The 18,517-nt window shown below is 42.4% G+C and overlaps 1 protein-coding gene across 4 annotated transcripts in view; it reads right to left on the bottom strand.

Annotated features, from left to right (window-relative positions):
• The window catches only part of TTC39B (tetratricopeptide repeat domain 39B), a 53,987-nt gene extending 39,709 nt beyond the window's left edge, over positions 1-14,278 (bottom strand). For 2 of the 4 annotated variants that reach the window (XR_014152064.1, XM_081845196.1), the window contains exon 1: positions 13,955-14,278. Coding sequence is in view for 3 of the 4 variants with exons in the window: in XM_081845196.1 (XP_081701322.1) it covers positions 13,955-14,022 (68 nt within the window). In the remaining variant the exon portion in view is untranslated. The remainder of the gene's footprint in view (positions 1-13,954) is intronic. The other 2 variants (XM_081845197.1, XM_081845198.1) reach the window with 1 other exon arrangement.
• Positions 14,279-18,517: the final 4,239 nt, after the last annotated feature.

Here is an 18,517-nt window from a genome sequence, read left to right as displayed (position 1 = left end):
TCTGCATTTAGATCAGGGGTGGGGAAACTGTGAACCTTCTGATTTGTTGGTTTCCAATTCACTCCACTCCTGCTCAGAATGGTCAGCAATGCTGGGAGTTGTGGTCAAGCAACATCTGGATAGCCACATATTCAACCCCCCCCCCCCCCCCCGATCTAAAGACTGTTGCCATCTTCATGAGAAGAGCATTTGGGTCTTCAATGCTTATGAATTGCTGCTTGTCTTCTTTACCTTTGTTCTACTATGGAGATACTAGAAGCAAATCCTTTTGCATTGAGTGCTCCCTTGTGGTCAACCTTTTTACTTCTCCCTCAGAAGACTGTGGCACAAGCAACCTGTTGTAAAACTAAATAGTGAAATTCATGCAAACCCAGAAGTAAAGCCTATTGAATCCAATGGGACTTACTCTGATGTAAGCGTGCATAGGATGGCAGCCTAAGGCACTTAGACTTTCAATGCTGTAACTCCATGTGTTTATGCAACAATTGCCCAAATGTTGCCTGGTTGAAGCAGCCCTTTGTAGCACTCACACAACAATTTTTAATACTTCCCCATTCCCTTCATCACATTCAACAGAGCCCATCCATCTTCACTGCTGTGTGGAAACAAATTGTGCAAACGTCAAACGTTAGTATCAGTAAGAATCATTAGTCACCAATGGTATCTATCTTCTTTTAAAAGAGTTTAAAGGTTGAACATGTACTACCTACTCCAGCTTTCATGTTTCTATGTAGCAGTTGGTGTTGTTTTTTAAGGGCTTCTTCTTCTTCTTCTTCTTCTTCTTCTTCTTCTTCTTCTTCTTCTTCTTTGGCAATCACTCGTAGCCAAGTAAGATTGTCTTCCATAAACATGGTTTTAACAATGAGTCTGTAAGTGACTGTGGAAGCCAATTCTGGATTCACATGTCCTTCCACAGAGGGGAGATTGGTTTCTGGGCGGGAGTTCATCACGGTGTGGATTTGCCAAGCGTGTCTTCCGCTTAGCATGTTTCTCCCTTGCGTCCTGTGTTCAAGCATCTTCAAAGCCCATGACACCTTTGGTAAAGGCTGTTCTCCAATTGGAGCGCTTGCAGGCAAGTGTTTCCCAATTATTGGTGTGTAAACTACATTTTTTAAAAAACTGCCTTGAGAGAGTCTTTAAACCTCTTTTCTTGACTTTTCTTTAAAGGCAGTACCAGCAAGACTACCTTGGAATGGTTTAGTCAAATTATTATTAGTTTAGGTGAATAAGAACAATCCCAGGCAGTTTAGAGAGAAATGTCCAGATTTTTAGCCACTGATGTGCCATCAGTGACCCAACCCAATAATGCATTATCAGAAAAAGGATTAGAAAAAAATTATGACCTTTGTGGACTTACAGTGCAATCCTTAACATGTCTACTCAGAAGTAAGCTCTACTGAACTCAGTGTGGCTTATTCCCAGGTAAGTGGGGTTAGGACTGCAGTCTTACCTTCTGAGTCCCATTGATTTTGAGCAGGATGAATTCAGGCATGTGTTTGACTCTAATGAGATTTAGAAACTGGATTGAATTCTGATGGATTAAATTCTTTGCTTTTTTTTTTAAAGAACGTTCACAGTGAAAATCGACTTAAGAGTTTTCCAGATTAATATAGACTGTATATAATTTTTGCTTAAAATCATTGTTTTCAAAACATTAACCTGAATTTTAAATTCAGAGTCTTAGAATATAGTCCATTTACTATCCAATTATTTTGTTATAGTGGTCTGGACATTTCAGGTGGAAGACAATCTGTATGAAGAGCATATGCAACTGTAAAAATCCAGTTAAACCTACCTGCCTGTGTGCCACTAATTGACACTTAACACTAAAGTAGCTGGCACTATTAAGCTCTTCTGCTAAGCTCAAAAGTCTCTCTAAAACCTTGAGGGAAGGGATGGTTACAGCTCAATGTCTGTGTCTTTTAATGTAATTTGGATTAAAGCACTATATCTGGACACAGCTTTGATTTTGTCAAGAAACAGCAAAGAATAGCCAGCTGATTTTGGCACAGATTCAGTGTGGCCAGTCTGAGAATGTAGAGAAACAGCAGAAGTTCATTTGTCTTCGCATGTTTTACTTAAGCTCATTGTCTATTTATACATGCCATCTGCTTCCAGCTCTATCCACATTTTTCTTTAGCTGTTATGACAACAAGACTTGTCTTCTACCCTCCAGTAGTAAAAAATCTCTAAATAGATTTATGGTTGCATTGGAAGACGACGACCACAAATTTATGCTATACATTTGCTGAACTGGGAGCTGGGCAAAAAAACAGGCTCATGTGTGTCCCCCAGTCTTTGTGCAGAGAATGAGCAGACAGGAGCAGGAAAGTTAGAGAGGAACCAAAGTCAGACCACCTCAATCCAAGTACATCAAACGGCCAGACTGATGATTGAGGTGGAATACATGCAATCCACCATCTGCATGTGTTCGAGCCACATGTGACCACTGACACATGCACCATTTTTGGCCCCAGAAGCAGTTGGGTGCGGAACGGCGTGGGCTTACACACATCCCACCAATGTATGCAGTGCCTCAGAATGCAACCCCCACGTAAATGGGGAGTTGGCTCTATTTAATGGACAACTTTGGTCAGTTCTGTACTGTAGTAGGGCAGCCTTTCCCAATCTGTTACCCTCCAGATGATTTGGGCAATCCCCATCAGCCCCAGCCAGCCTGTTATATATAAAAAAGAAAATATAGATGGCAGCAGGGAAGCTTTCCTGTCTTGAAATATATGAAATCTGGAACCAAGCCACAGGGGGTACTACAGATTTTGGGGTATTTTCAGTGTAGACACTGCAGGTCGGTTATGCAAAAAGTTTTTTTTTTCTATTCCAAACATGCAATGTTTAGTCAAGGCAATGATTATTCATTGACATTACAGAAGTTAAATATTACTAAGGGGCTTTCTTGCCACTGTGTTTGGTTTGCATGAGAACTATTCCATCTGATCCTTTCTGAGCTGGGTAGCAGACAACTTTCACGGCAATATGCAAAAATATCCTCTGGGTGCTTGTTTGCATAGAGGAGAGAATGAACAACTTTTTGGAGACCATGAAATACTGCATAGCTTGTTTTCTGCTCCTCTCCTTCCACTACACTGTATTGCATGTTCCAAAAAAAAAAAAAAAGAAAGGAAAAAAACCCTCATGTTGGCTTACCAACATCTTTCCTTCCTGTCTTCCCTTGGATCTCCATAGGTCATGCTGCTCTAGAAACTTATTCATATGAGCCTTTGTGCTTGACTGCAAGGCCACTTCCGCCTTAAGGAGGAGGTGGTGTTGCGGGCTCTCACGACCCCTCCACGTGTGTGCGCAGGGGGTGGGTGGCCAGCCCTGCGCAACTGGGGGATTCCCGGCTGTGTCACTGGCCAGGCCAACCAATCTGGTTGGTCTAGGGCTGTGGCCTGCCCAATAAAGGCAGGACGCAGCCGGGAGATCTCTCTCTTTCTGGCTTTCAGCTGCTTCGGTTTCCCCACCCTCCCGTCTTTTAAGGTTTTCATCTCTTTTGACCTTGCTATGGACTTTGGTTGGTCGCCGTTGAGGGGCCTGATAGGAATTTTTCCACTTGGCAAATTGGCACCAGCCACTTGGTTTTCGCCTACCTCGTAGCAAATTGTCACAACTTTTTAAGGTTTAGTGGTTAGGCATTGAAATATTTCTGGAGAAGAGAAGAGGGGAGGTAGCGCCTTCACCTGCCCCACATATTGAAGGGTATTCCGTTAAAGGATTCCAGGGGGCGTGGCCCTGTCCAAAGCCTAGGGAGGTTAGGGCCTAAGGCACGACCCCTATCGGTGACCCCCAGGGGAGCTCCTAGTTGATGTGCATCAGGGGGACTCCCCCTATTGGTGGTTAACCCTTCCCGGACTCCCTGCAGACAGGCTGGAGTCAGATATGGTTGGTTAGATCCAATGCCTAAGCCAATACCGCTCATCATCTGTAACCAATAAAGTTGTGGCCTTTTTTAGCCCATTAATCTTAAATATTTGAGTCATGTGTCTTTATTCAACCAAGTGGGGGGGGTCAGGACTTGCCACACAATGTAGCTACCTCACAATTTCTCGGCAGCCCCCCTTTTGGAGTAACAGATGGATAAAAAATAACAGAGTGAGGTTCATGGGTCCCCCCCCCCAAAAAACGATTTTTAAATATATAAATTCAACCTGCTCTGTAATGTTTTGATCTAGATTTTTATTTTACTAGATGCACGTGATTTCCAGCTTCACCTGGTTCACCAGCTATGGCCTTTGCTGGACAGGGGCAGCTTGGTCACTGTGATTTGTGCTCTAATAACTTTGTGTTTGAGCTATTGCAATGTGTTCTATATGGGTCTGCTGCTGAACACAGTTCAGACGCTGCAGCTAGTACAAAATGCAGCTGTGAAAATCTTGCTATGCTTCTCATTTAGGCACCGTATAACTCCAGTCCCAAAGCACTGTCAGAACAATTTCATTACTTGTTTTATATACTGTACATTTCTTACCTCTTTTAGCTTTACATATTGTATAATAAATAAATAAAGGAATAAGTTGGGCTTCATCTCAATAAATAAAAAGCCCAGTGTGCTGAAGCAGTTTTGGAATCAAATATTCTGTACTCATTAACAGAAGAAGAACATTGTTTCTGTAATGGAAAATCCTATATTCCACATTTTGTACATTGATGCACTTTCATGTGAAGTCAAAAAGCAGCAGAAATAACGGCAACTTTAGCAGGTTCTTAAAATAAGGTTAGTACAAAAAAGGCAGTACAAACGTCATTTTAGTTGAAACGAGGTACAGTGGTACCTCGGGTTAAGTACTTAATTCATTCGAGAGGTCCGTTCTTAACCTGAAACTATTCTTAACCTGAAGCACCACTTTAGCTAATGGGGCCTCCTGCTGCTGCCACGCCGCCGGAGCACAATTTCTGTTCTCATCCTGAAGCAAACTTCTTAACCCGAGATACTATTTCTAGGTTAGCGGAGTCTGTAACCTAAAGCGTATGTAACCTGAGGTACCACTGTATAGAACTTGCAGCATTGGCCTAGAATCCTTCTTCTCAAGACCAGTCTAACCATGTCAACAGTGTGATGCAGCACCAAAAAAAAGCTAATGCTATTCTACGCTGCATCAATAAAAGTCTAATGTCCCAATCAAGGGAAGTAATAGTAGCACTCTGTTCTGCCTTGGTCAGACCACACCTGGAGTACTGTGTCCAGTTCTGGGCGCCACAGTTTAAGAAAGATATTGACAAGCTGGAATGTGTGCAGAGGAGGGCAACCAAGAAGATCAAGGGTCTGAAAGCCAAGCCTTATGAGGAATGGTTGAGAGAGTTGGGCATGTTTAGCCTAGAAAAGAGGAGACTGAAAGAAAATATGATAGCCATATTCTAAAGGGCTGTTGAATAGAGGATGGAGCAAACTTATTTTCTCCCGCTTTGGAAGCTAAGACTCAAACCAAAGGATTCAAGTTGCAAGAAACGAGCTTCCATCAGGAAGAACTTTCTGACAGTAAGAGCTGTTTGACAGGGGAAAGGTTTCCCTCAGGAAGTGGTGGACTGGACTCCCCTTCACTGGAGGTTTTTAAGCCCCCCCCCCCCCCACACACACACAGCTTTATTGTGGCCCATAGACCCAAAATACAAAGTACAAGGTTTATAAGCAGAGATTGGATGGTCATCTGTCATGGATGCTTTAGTTGAGATTTCTGCATTGCAGGGGCTTAGACTAGATGACCCTGGGGGTCCCTTTGAACTCCACAATACTATGTTTCTATGATGGTTACTCTACAATTCTGCGATTCTATGACAGTTACTTTTTAGTTTTTACTAAACCTTTGCAAAATATGAAGCTTCACGCAGTTCTGACTTTTCAGAGATTGTTACTCAGAGAGCCTTAAATGACATTTATTGTGTTTAAATGACACCATGTAGAACATTCTTTAATCCAAAACAAAAACTGGGTCCAAAAATATCCTTTAATAGCCTTCAACAAAGGTCAGCAGGCAGTACATTTTAACCAAGGCAGAACTACACAAGTTCTCTGTGGCTTCCAATTATTTTATATCAAGCTGCTCAGTTACACCACAAGAGAATCCCCTAGTGGCCAATTATTGCCACATGAAACCTCCCTTACAACACTGGCATAGTACACATTGGCATAATAAACTGCAATGTGCTGGCTGACATTTTCAAAATACATTCTTGGAGCATCAAAATATTTTTTGTACTTCCTTCTAGAAAAGAAAGAACTATTACATTAAGAGAAGTGTTAGAATAAGGGACATAAAGCAGGGATGACCAGGTTAAATTCTCCCTCACCAATAAAGTTTATTGGGATAATACTACGTAATCACCTTGAGCTACTTTAAGGGAGAGCAGGATAAAATTATATAGTTTTCCAAAACTGGTGTTCCTTGCTATTTGAGTTATCACTTTGAAATGGAAGTTGCAGAATGCACAAAAAGTGTACATTTCCTATAAAAGAGACACACCCGGATGGCTGTATATTCAGTTGCACAGATATATTCAGCCACATGGAGAATGGGCCCTACACATGTAGAAGGGGAATCCAGGATTTTCTTTTGCATGGTGGAGCCCTTCATGCACAGGGCCTGTTTTCTTTGAGGCTGAAGATGGAGTTGCCAGCTGATGGTTGAATGGTACATCAGTGCCAAAGGGGTATGACCAGCTGTCTTGAGTCCATTTCTCACTTCAGTGCATAGGGATGTTTGCCAGAGCACTTTTATACAGCTGCACAATTTCAGGATTTATGGTAATTATAGACTCCACGAGTTATGAAATCTGAATAAAACCAACCCTTTGGCAGTTTAAGACATATGAATGAAAACCTTTCTTTGTTTATGTGTTTATGATCTACAGTCACCCGGCATATTTTATCTGGGCGGTTTACCAAAATTAGCAAAATAAAACAACATTAAGAATATAAAATAAGAGCAGCATAAAAGATGGTTCTTTTGGCAGATTTACTATATATTTTAGAAAGGAGGGAAGGAGTCCTATGCTTGCCATTAAACCATCATATTTTAACTGGAGTGTGGTAGCAAAACTGGTCTTGAATTTTATTCTGCAAGTAGAATTACTTCCACTTCAAAGTAATTTATGCAGCCCAAGCACATCTTGTTTCCCAATTTCAGGCATTAAAATCAACCAAGGAACTCTAAACCAAGCTACAGCAAAGCATGAATGCGTGTGTGGGTACTCCAGCAAAAAACACAACCTCTTCAGTCCTCCCCCAGTCTTCCTGCTGCAATGCGACTCTGAGCTAAGCCATGGTTTGGCTTAGCGTTGTGTGCAAACTGGGTTAATGGTAAGCAGAAAAGTAGAAAGTGTTCATGCTAACATTAGATCAGTCTACTTGTCTTTCATTAAAAATTCACTTTAGGAGAGAAAGACAAATCACAGAGTACTGTGCATAAATGACTCCTCTTCCTTTCTAAAGCTCAGGATACTCTCCTCAGCCTTGTCATCATTTTACCTTTGACGCCATTTCCAAGAGCCATTTCCAAGAGAACTTTTCCAGTTCCATCCGCTTTTGTTCTCCAGTTACTTCATTTTGAAAGGATCTTGTGTACTTCAACCTTTACTCCAACGGAGAGACATCTTTAGAGCTGTTCTTTCATACATTTTTTCCTCTGGAGTTCTTATTCACATGTAGAGCATCAGATCCAAGTCATTATGCAAAGAGATGCTATGTCTGCCTCCCATCTCTTGAGCCTTCTCTTTAATCCAGACAGTTTTATGACCATCTAGCTTAAATTCAACTTCAACTTGTCCAAGCACCGGGAACTGCCTTGGAAATGTATTGTGAGCAAATAGGAGAAGATTGACATATTTATGTTCACATAGTGTCTGTGATAATAAGACATGAGTCCAGGATTCATGGACATGAGCATTTCCCCTGCTTGGTGGCAGCAGCTAGTTAATTGTAACAGGGGAAAACAAAGTTTAAAGACAGATTACACAAGGTGTCTTTTTAAACTTCAAAGGGGCAGTTTCCTCAAATGACCTTGGCACTATTGATTGTGTCTTCCATCATATTTAATTTGTAGGAAATAGTTCATAGCAGGCAAGTCAACTTGGTATTGGGCAAATAGATGCATTGCACAAGGGTAAAAGGCTATTTTAATTTGCTTTCTAATTTGACTTGAAGATATGTAATGCTTCCATCAAGAGGCTTCAGTTTTCTTAAAGATGGAGGAATCTTTATGTTGTCCCCTGGACACCAATTGCATGTCACAAACATGTACTCCTTAATATTATGCTCAACAGACATAATCAACACTGTATTATATATTGTAGTAATGCAACGTAGGCATTTATTGTTCTCTTTGATAGCCCCTTGCTAGTTTTTATTTTTAAATAGCCAAGGCTTTATTACATGCATTTCCTAAAAAGCAAAACGTATTTTTAACTACATTTTATATGAAAATGCATGTAGCAGAGCCTAGATTAAACATAATGATAAGAGGAACAGACGAGGAGGGGAAAGAGGGGTGGTGGTTAACACTCTCCCTAGCCATGACATTTTTCTCTGCTCAAAGTGTCTCCCCATGGCTGCCTTTTCTTCCCGCTAGGTTCACACACTACTCTTGCATAAGCCTTGTAATAATTACAAAGGATCCAGTGTCGCCTGCACTGTTCAATGTGTTGTGCAAGTTGATATATGTAATCTATGTGAGAAACAGAAGTGAATAAAAATTGTGTAAGTTAGCCTCAGGGTTAGGTTAACATTCAGGACCTAGAAATGTTCATGGCACCATTTTATCCAAAAGGTCCAGAAGTCAAAATAAGTTTAATTTAGGCAACTACATCCTGTATACTTCATTTTAGTGATAATTTTGTCAATTCTCACATTAATTAACTCTTAAATGGGGGGGAGTACTTCAAAGACTCAAGTTCTCTCTCTCTCTCTCTCTCTCTCTCTCTCACACACACACACACACACACACACACACACAAAAATAATATACCGTATTTTTCACTCTATAACACGCACCAGACCATAACACGCACGTAGTTTTTAGAGGAGGAAAACAAGAAAAAAATATTCTAAATGAAATAGTGGATATATGATTTTTGTGGTTCATGCTGTGGCCACAGACATGTGATCTGACAGTGAGTTTGGAGTAGCCCAATGAAAAATCCCGAGGATCCATGTGGATCCATGCTTTGTAACCACAGAGGAGGGAAGGAAGGGGAACCATGGATCCTCTGCTCACAACTGCAGCAGATTCCCCCCCCCCCGCCACCCACAGGCATTCACTCCATAACACGCACAGACATTTCCCCTTACTTTCTAGGAGGAAAAAAGTGAGTGTTGTGGTGCAAAAAATACGGTATTTCAATAACCAATCCTTACATCTTTCAATTTCTCCAGTCAAAAGCATTCTTAGAAAAAAGAAGGAACTGCAGCCTATTTTCTACCTGCTTCACCATTAAAGCCAAGAGGCAAATAAGACATTATGGAATCACAATTGTGTGCATGGCCATGAATCAGCCTCATGCATGCCTACATATGCAGGGTCCTCCCAGAAACCTGCAATTATACTTGGAACTCTTTAATTAACCATAGTTTCTCATTATATCTGAACCAAAAAAACAATAGTTACCAGGTTCGGGACAATTTGGGAATCCTGCCTTGTTTTTAACTCGATAGGAGTAGTTAACAGGTTTGGAACCACTGAACTTTTAAAGTATGGCTAACTGAACACTTCCTGGCTTACTGCAAGAAAGAAAGGAGCATCACAATGGCAAAAGACAGTCACAAGCCTATCTCATTTTATTCAACTGAGATAAGATATTCCGTACTTTTCTGTGTATAAGACTAGGGTGGTCTTTTTTACTAAAAATAATTTTAAAAGGGGGGTAGTCTTATACACGGGGCAATCCCCCCCCATTTTCTTAATTTTGGGTCCCCAAAAACAGGAGGTGTCTTATATACAGGGGCGTGTTTTACACGGAAAAATACGGTAATCCAAATGTGGTCTAGGAACCAGGTCTTAATTTGTATAAGACTGGTGGTTGGATACATTTTAAGTATTCCATAGGCAGTTGGGATGTGGAGTGAAACTCTCAGCTTGCGGCAGGTTTAGGGAGGGAAGCAGAGACAACTGTTCTTCCCCTCAGTGGCGGATATTTCCAGTCTGGGAATCCTATCTGCAAAAAAGACAACTTGGAAGAAGTGTTTTCAACAAGAAAACTCATATTGTGGTGAGGGTACAGCTTTCCTGCCTGTGCAGTGCTTTAAGCTGCGGTCTACTCCACCATGATCCTTTTTTATATTGATTCAGCCCAGCCCAGGTGAAGGCAGCCCACCAGTATCTAAGTGTGGGCGTCTGTCCTACAGGAAGATGAAAAGGCCTGAGATCTAGGGTGAGCTACAAACAAGCTTTAACAAATTAACATTAAGGAGCTAGATTTAGACCACTGTCTACTCCAGCAGAGCATCATAAAACTGCCTACCAAAATCTAGCATATGAATGGATTCTGACTAAGAAGATTTGCAGAAAGGCAAGTTGCTGAACTTTCACTCCCTGGATAGCTTGACAAACTTACAAGAGACCTGAAGGGGAAGCTTGACACAGAATAGAATCCCAGAGAAAATGGTAAATTAGGGGGAAAGTTAAAACAAAACAAAACACCACAGTATGGTTAACTTCACAAAGTGAAAAATATGTGTTACACAGATTTAGAAGGAAAACACAATTTACTGAAGCTTTCTGGACAGTATCCAAAATACACTGTTTTTAAAATAACCAATACTCCCGTTGTTACTCTTCTCTTCATATTCCTAAATGATCTACTAGTATTATTAAAGGGACACAGGTGGCGCTGTGGTCTAAACCACTGAGCCTCTTGGGCTTGCTGATTGGAAGGTTGGTGGTTCGAATCCACATAATGGGGTGAGCTCCCATTGCTCTGTCCCAGCTTCTGCCAACTTACAAGTTTGAAAGCACACCAGTACGAGTAGATAAATAGGCACTGAGGTGGTGGAAAGATGAACCGCGTTTCTATGCACTTTGGCATTCACCATCGTGCCCATTGCGCCAGAACTGGTTTAGTCATGCTGGCCACATGACCCGGAAAGCTGTTTTCAGACAAACTCTGGCTCCCTCAGCCTGAATCAAAATGAGTGCCTCACCCCACAGTCACACTGGACTTAACCATTCAGGGGTCCTTTACCTTTACTTTTTACTTAGTGTTATTATACAGTATGTCCCAATATTTAAAAGATTCATTGAAGCAAAGAAATTTATGTGATGAGGTAGCCCTAAAAAGCAGTCAGAACAGTTATAATAGCCATCCTCATTCAATAAAATGGCTAGGATATAGTAGAATTGGCATATCAAGCAATTTGCCAAGTGAAAAGGAAACCTGCAGCAGCACCACAAAGGCTGCTTAGGCATGACTGCTGAGTCACCTTTCTTCCCCTGATAAAGTCTTGACAAAAATCTAGATATATACCAATGTTGTACCTATGCTGGGCAGGGCACAGTTTACAAGCAGGCCAGGATCTCACGCACAAGTGTTGCTGCTATGCATGATCCATGATAAGAATGATCTCCTTCATCAAACCACTAGTACCAACTTCAGGTTGTACATACAGTGGTGCCCCGCAAGACGAGTGCCTCGCAAGACGGAAAACCCGCTAGACGAAAGGGTTTTCCGTTTTGGAGGCGTTTCGCAAAACGAATTTCCCTATGGGCTTGCTTCGCAAGACGAAAATGTCTTGCGAGTTCCTGCGGGGTTTTTTCCCTTCCCCTTTTCCTAAGCCCTAAGCCGCTTATCAGCTGATCCGCTAAAAGCCGCTAAACCGCTAATAGCGCTAATCCACTAAGCTGTCAATGGGCTTGCTTCGCAAGATGAAAAAAACGCTATACGAAGAGCCTCACGGAACGGATTTCGTCTTGCGAGGCACCACTGTAGTGCCATTAATTACATTTTTCCAGGTTAAAACTAATAAAAAGCTCAGACAAAACACACAGAAATCCAGCTATAATATAAAAGTAAACTAAAATTCATCTCTGATTGCTCCTATTCAGGATAGATGCCTACTATATCTGGTTCCATATTTTTCATATTGCATCATTTGTCCACTTGCTCATCTGGATTGTTTTACTAAACTCTCTTTTGAATTATGCAAGCACCTCTAGCATGAGGTATTCTATTTCCTCCTGCTCTTTACAGCACAGTATCTGGGTGACAGGGGTCATATGTAGGTGGTTTATTATTACAGAGTGTAGAATTTCAATGGTACGAGCACTGACTTCCTAAATGACCTAAAATATTGCAGTCATGGTTCCCATAAGGAAATAAAATGTACAGCGGAAGAGGGCCACTCTAGACTACTTTCAAAAACATAAAAGAAACACCATGACTTCAGCTTAAAACAGCTAGCTGCAGGAATCATACATAGTGACGACTTAACATGAGGCTGCTAGAGATATTCTATCTGATCTACCTTTGGGGTCTTCCCAGATAAGGGGCATTCTGACAGCCACAAACATATCAGGTTAGAAGACACTGTTGGAGTCATTGTGGTTAAAGTGTTGAACCAGGACCTGGGTTCAAATCCTCATTGAGCCAGTCACAGTCTCTGATTTGTTGGGAAGATAAAAATCAGGAGGGAGAAAACATGCATGCTACCCTGAACCCCTTGGAAGGTGGGATATATGTGTAATGGTAAATATAATAAAAAGAGACGAGGATACTTGGGCATGATGTCTGCAAGCTTTGTATCATGAACTGCTATCACTTATTTGCAGGCTGCAACTCTGGAATTCTTTTCTGCGCTTCAAAGCAATTCCTGAACAGATGAATTCAGGGGGCAGCTGTCTAGGCCAAATCAAATGAATAAATAAAAATACTTAACTAAAAGTAGAAACGGTAGGGAGATCTTGACAGGGGTTTCTTTTCCTGAGCACTTGGGCTCAAAAGAAAATAAAACAACTGTGGCCGAGACGTTTCATTTTGAATCTGCTAAGACAGAGGCAGACAGAGGGTGATGACAGGTGGGTGTCCTGCCCGTGACACACACACACACACACACACACACACCCCGTAAATCCTGGCTACACCCCTAGACGAATTATAATAATGACACGAAGGATGTTGTACACCTAATAAATAATAACGAAAGCACCTCGAGGGATAATGAGATCTCAGTTCTGAATGATTCTATGTAATTTTGCAACACAGCATCGCTGCTGACCATCACATTAAAAAAAAAGATGCAAGAGTTCCATTTTGTCTTTTTATTCTGCGCCCCTCCCCCAATCCTTTCAGGTGAGATTTGAATTTACCATTATTGAACTTAACATTCGATATTTATGAGGTCACATTGGGGCTGGATTTCGGTTTGATGAGGCCCTAAGCAACTGAAGGTAATGGGGCCCTTTATATGCCCAGCTGTCCTTTGTCAACAACAAATTGTCGCTGTTTTTTAATGTTGAATATATGCTATATGGTAATTTACAGACCTAATAGGTATCTAAAACCATTTTCACATAACAAATATGAGCCTACAACACAAAACACTGTTGCTGTATGTAGGTTTTATTTTATTTGTTTTTTATCTTATATTTTGGAAATGTACATCCAGGGTTTTTTTTCTTTTTTTTGGGGGGGGGGTCTCCAAGAGAGTGGGGCCCGAAGCTCTAGCTTGTTTAGCTTTTACGTAAATCCGGCACTGCAACACAGCAGCACCTGTTGGTCGCCAGGAGGCGAGAAAGTGAGAGCAGGAGAAAACCTTCTCTCCCTTTCTCCATCCTTTCCCCCGCACCGACCTTCCGACCCATATCGGAAACTCGACGAACAACCCGACGCGCCTTGCCCATTCATCACCTACGGAAGGGATTCACGCGTTCGGCACCGGCGTAACGGCTTTCACACGTTCACGCGTGTGTGACACGCAACTCTCGCCCCCCTCTCCCCCTCCCCCCGCGCCCACGGCGTTACCTCTTCGCCTCCTCCTCCTCCTGCGCTCGTCCCTTCGGTTCCATTTCTGACACTCGCCATATTCCCCGCGGGGCCGGCTCGTCTCGTGTGAAGGGCGGTGAGGCTCTCTCTCTCTCGGGTCAGGATGTGAGGGGATCCAGGAGCGCCGTGGCAGCGAGACCCTCCCTCAGCCCTTCGCTTCCAGGATAGAGTCCGTCAGGTCGGTTGGCGGCGGCGGCTCTTCTCTGACTGAATCCACCTCAGGCGGCTGTTTGCCGGCGTCCTCCTACCCGCCCGGCTCGCGCCCGCTCCTCATCTGCATATCACGCCCCGCCCATCGCATTTAAAAGTCACACACGCAAAAAGTGGGGGCAGTCGACGTTCTACACACACACACACCGAGCTCCGCGTCGTGTCGACTCCGCCCACCGTATTTACATGACGAGCAGGACCGACCTATGGAAGCGCCCGCTCGTCCGCCTGCATTTCACGCCCCGCCCACCGTGCATTAAAAAAAAGAAAGAACGAAGGAAGCGCTTCGTCTGCCTTCTGTCTGCAGCCGGCGTTCTGTTTCTACACACGCTCACACATCCCGACTCCACCCACTGTATTTGCATGACGGGCAGGACCAACCTATAGAAACGGCCCCCGCGCTCGTTATCTGCATATCACGACCCGCCCGCCGTGCCCTTTAAAAAAAGAAGAAGGGGAAGCGCGTCGTGGGCTTCCTGCCAGCATCCGAGTTCGACTCCTCCGCCCAACTTTATTTGCATGACAAGCAGGACCGGCCTGTAGAATTGCTCCGCCTTTGCTTCCTATAGGCGCGCGGCGGAGGCGAGGCGCAGTTTGCGTATTCCTTTGGTGGCAGCCTCATAATGATCTTAATTTGCGTCTAAATGCAAAAATGGCCTGACCGCAGAAATTAAGAGAAAAAGAAATGTTCCATTATCCTTTGTTCTATGAAAGCTACCTCCGGGTAATCATTTTGTGTTATTTGACATATTTCTAGACAGGTCTGCATTTAGGAGGTGGTTTCTAATAAATCCAATGCAAAAACACCCCCCCCCCAAAAAAACCCCCGACATATCAAAATGCCATAGTAGAACAGTAGAGTTGGGCGGGCCGTTTTATTATTATTTATTTATAAAATTTGTATACCGCTTTATAGCCGCAAGTCTCAGGACAGTTGCAGCATAAAAACACAAAATACATAATAAAAACAAAAACAACCCAATAACATAACAACCCAATAAAAAGTGCACCTAGACATTCCGTTGTTGCACCCATAACCTAGGTTTAAGTTGCCATTTAGCTCCTAGCTTTCATATCTCGGTTTCTATCACTCACATAATACAGCTAGACCCCATTTGATCTGCTGCAATGAAAGAGATAGGTGTTGCGGTTGAAGTGATAAGTTCATAAGATCAAGAACAAGCAGAAAAGGCAGCACAAATAAAATTCACCCTCATCCCTTGTTGGGTTAGCACAGCCTTTTCCTTTCCTTTCCTTTCCTCTCCTCTCTTCTAGAGAATCATCTGCCACGGATGCTTTAGCTGAGATTCCTGCATCGCAGGATTTGGACTAGATGACCTCCAACTCCAAAATTCTATGATTCAGGTCCAAGCTTTCATCAGCTACTTAACTCTATATTGTGCAAGGCTGATTTATCCCACGTTTTAAGCTCTTTTTACACACTCCACTGTTTCCTAATTCCCAACAGCTGAAGGAATCGTGTGTAAGATTCCCAGGCAACCTTCCCACTTCTCTTAAAATGACCAGGCTTGCTTAACTTCAGAACGGCAATAGTTTACAGTCCTTTGCAAACTTTCAGGCTGCAACCCAACACCTGTGTTGTTTCAGGTGAGGCATGGACTCAGTAAGGAATGATGGGAAAGCTTTCTCCTATTTCTTGCCCAGTTCTCCATTCACCCAGGTGTTAAAAATAAATAAAAAATATGAGCGGTGCAGTCTTAGACTTCTAAGAGCGGAATTCAGTATCCACGGCTAGAAAATTATCCTGAAAAAGACCTCACCACTCCTTAAAAAGGTAAAGGGATCCCTGACCATTAGGTCGAGTCGTGACCGACTCTGGGGTTGCGGCTCTCATCTCGTTTTATTGGCCGAGGGAGCTGGCGTACAGCTTCCGGGTCATGTGGCCAGCAGGACTAAGCCGCTTCTGGCGAACCAGAGCAGTGCACGGAAACGCCATTTACCTTCCCGCCGGAGCGGTACCTATTTATCTACTTGCACTTTGACGTGCTTTCAAACTGCTAGGTTGGCAGGAGTCACCACTCCTTACTACAACATAATTTCATGTTCAGTTTCTGTCAACCTCACATCTTCAATTTCAACTGCAATTGTTAGGCAGATCCAGCCTTTGTTTGCATTGTTTTTCAGTCACACTCCCTACTGATGTTTCCGGGGAACCACACCCCAGATGATTGCAGCAGGCTCAAAGATGTGATGTATGCCCTACTTTTATTATGGGATATATTACCTGGGTGTTTCCATGCCTTCTAATTAGTTTCCAGCAACTGCATAACTAATTTCAGACATGGTGTACTTTTTCCCCACCCCCTGCCCAATGTTTTGACATTAACACTCAGTGCCGGATTTACGTTTAAGCTAAACAAGCTATAGTTTAGGGCCCCACTCTCTTGGGCCCCCCCAAAAAAAAATATTAAAGGAGAAAAAACACCTGGATGCACATTGCCAAAATATGAGATAAAAAACACATAAAATAAAACCTACATACAGCAACAGTGTTTTGTGTTGTGTAGGTTCCTATGATGTAAGTCATGGTGATGTTAAGTAATGCTGGCTTGCTCCCTAACATATCACTGGTTTGCTCATTTCTATATACAGTGGTACCTTGCTTCTCAAACTTAATCTGTTCCGGAAATCCGTTCCAAAACCAAAGTGTTCCAAAACCAAGGCACGCTTTCACATAGAAAGTAATGCAAAACAGATTAATCCGTTCCAGACTTTTAAAAACAACCCCTAAAACAGCAATTTAACATGAATTTTACTATCTAACAAGACCATTGATCCATAAAATGAAAGCAATAATCAATGTACTGTACTATAAAATAAATAAGACAGTATTGTCGTGATAAAAAAAAAAATTCTTACCTGCACTGATGATAGTCCATTAGAGCTTAATAATTATTTCGCTATTAATATACAGTGGTACCTCGGGTTAAGTACTTAATTCGTTCCGGAGGTCCATACTTAACCTGAAACTGTTCTTAACCTGAAGCACCACTTTAGCTAATGGGGCCTCCTGCTGCTGCCGCGCCGCCGGGGCACAATTTCTTTTCTCATGCTGAAGCAAAGTTCTTAGCCTGAAGCACTATTTCTGGGTTAGCAGAGTCTGTAACCTGAAGCGTATGTAACCCGAGGTACCATTGTACTTCTTCTTAATTGTATTTCAGTTCAACAATTACTTTGATAAAATATGTATCTTGTTATGTTCAAATGGCTTTAGATACCTATGAGGTCCATAAATTACCATATAGCATCTATCCAACACAAAAAACAGTGACAATTTGTTGTTGACAAAGGATACCTGGACATATGAAGGGCCCCATTACCTTCAGGAGCTGAGGGCCTCATCAAACCTCAATCTAGCCCTGTTACCACTACTCAGAATCTGAACTTGGCAGTTCCATCAGCGACTACACATGAGGTAGAGATGCTAGGCATTTCATCAGGTTGGCAAACATCCATAGGCCTTTTTTGCACATGCCAAACCATGGTTTATTAAACCATAGTTCCATTGGTAGCCTGAGCCCTGTCCAAAGGCTTAACGATAGTTCATTTATTGCCACCAAACCACAACCTGAAGCCATGGTTTGTTGGTTGCTCACAAAACTTGGTTTAACTATAGCTTGGCATGATGTGTGACTCTTGTCGCTCTTTGTGAACCATGGTTTTCTTTGTCCCCCTGTCCCAGCTAAGCTAAAGCAGGAGCTGCTTAGAAAACAAGGCCAAGCTTTAGAGAAACAAGCCCTGTGCTTTCAGTAATCTGTGGGACAACTTATGTTTAACTTGTGATTTAATAAACAAGCCCTAGCCTGGGGTTACAGATAAATCAGTCTTCCTTCATTGGAGTAATTTTTATGTTTTATGAAATCAATGAAATTTGTGTCTGGGCGGGTTGCCATATTTCAAAATCCAAAAAGAAAAGTTGCTGAGCTTTTTTTTAATTTTTGGGCGAAATCGGCAAAAGCAACACTTCCGACATGGACTGCCATACAACTACTGGATTTTCCCGGACCTTTTGCCTATTCGCACCCGGACACTGCTTGCGGGTAAAGTATTCCGTGTATGTCCAGGAAATTCCAGACATATGGCAACCCTAGAATCTCTCTGCCTTTCCTTTCCTCACACCCGTTTCTTTCTTTTCTGCCTTGGTTATTGAGCAAACCAAATTATGCCAGCGTTTAATGACTTGTAACATCATTGACTGGTTTTGTTTTTTACGAACTAATTAAATTGGTCTTGGTCAAGGTTGCCTGTCCTTTACACAAGCAAGTTCTCCAGATCTTCTTCAGAAGACTTGCCAGCTCTTTAA

The sequence above is a fragment of the Podarcis erhardii genome, assembly GCF_964252035.2.
Source record: "Podarcis erhardii genome assembly, chromosome: 17".
NCBI lineage: Eukaryota > Metazoa > Chordata > Lepidosauria > Squamata > Lacertidae > Podarcis > Podarcis erhardii.
Note: the sequence above shows the minus strand (reverse complement) of the source record. Positions and strands in the feature narration are given on the sequence as shown.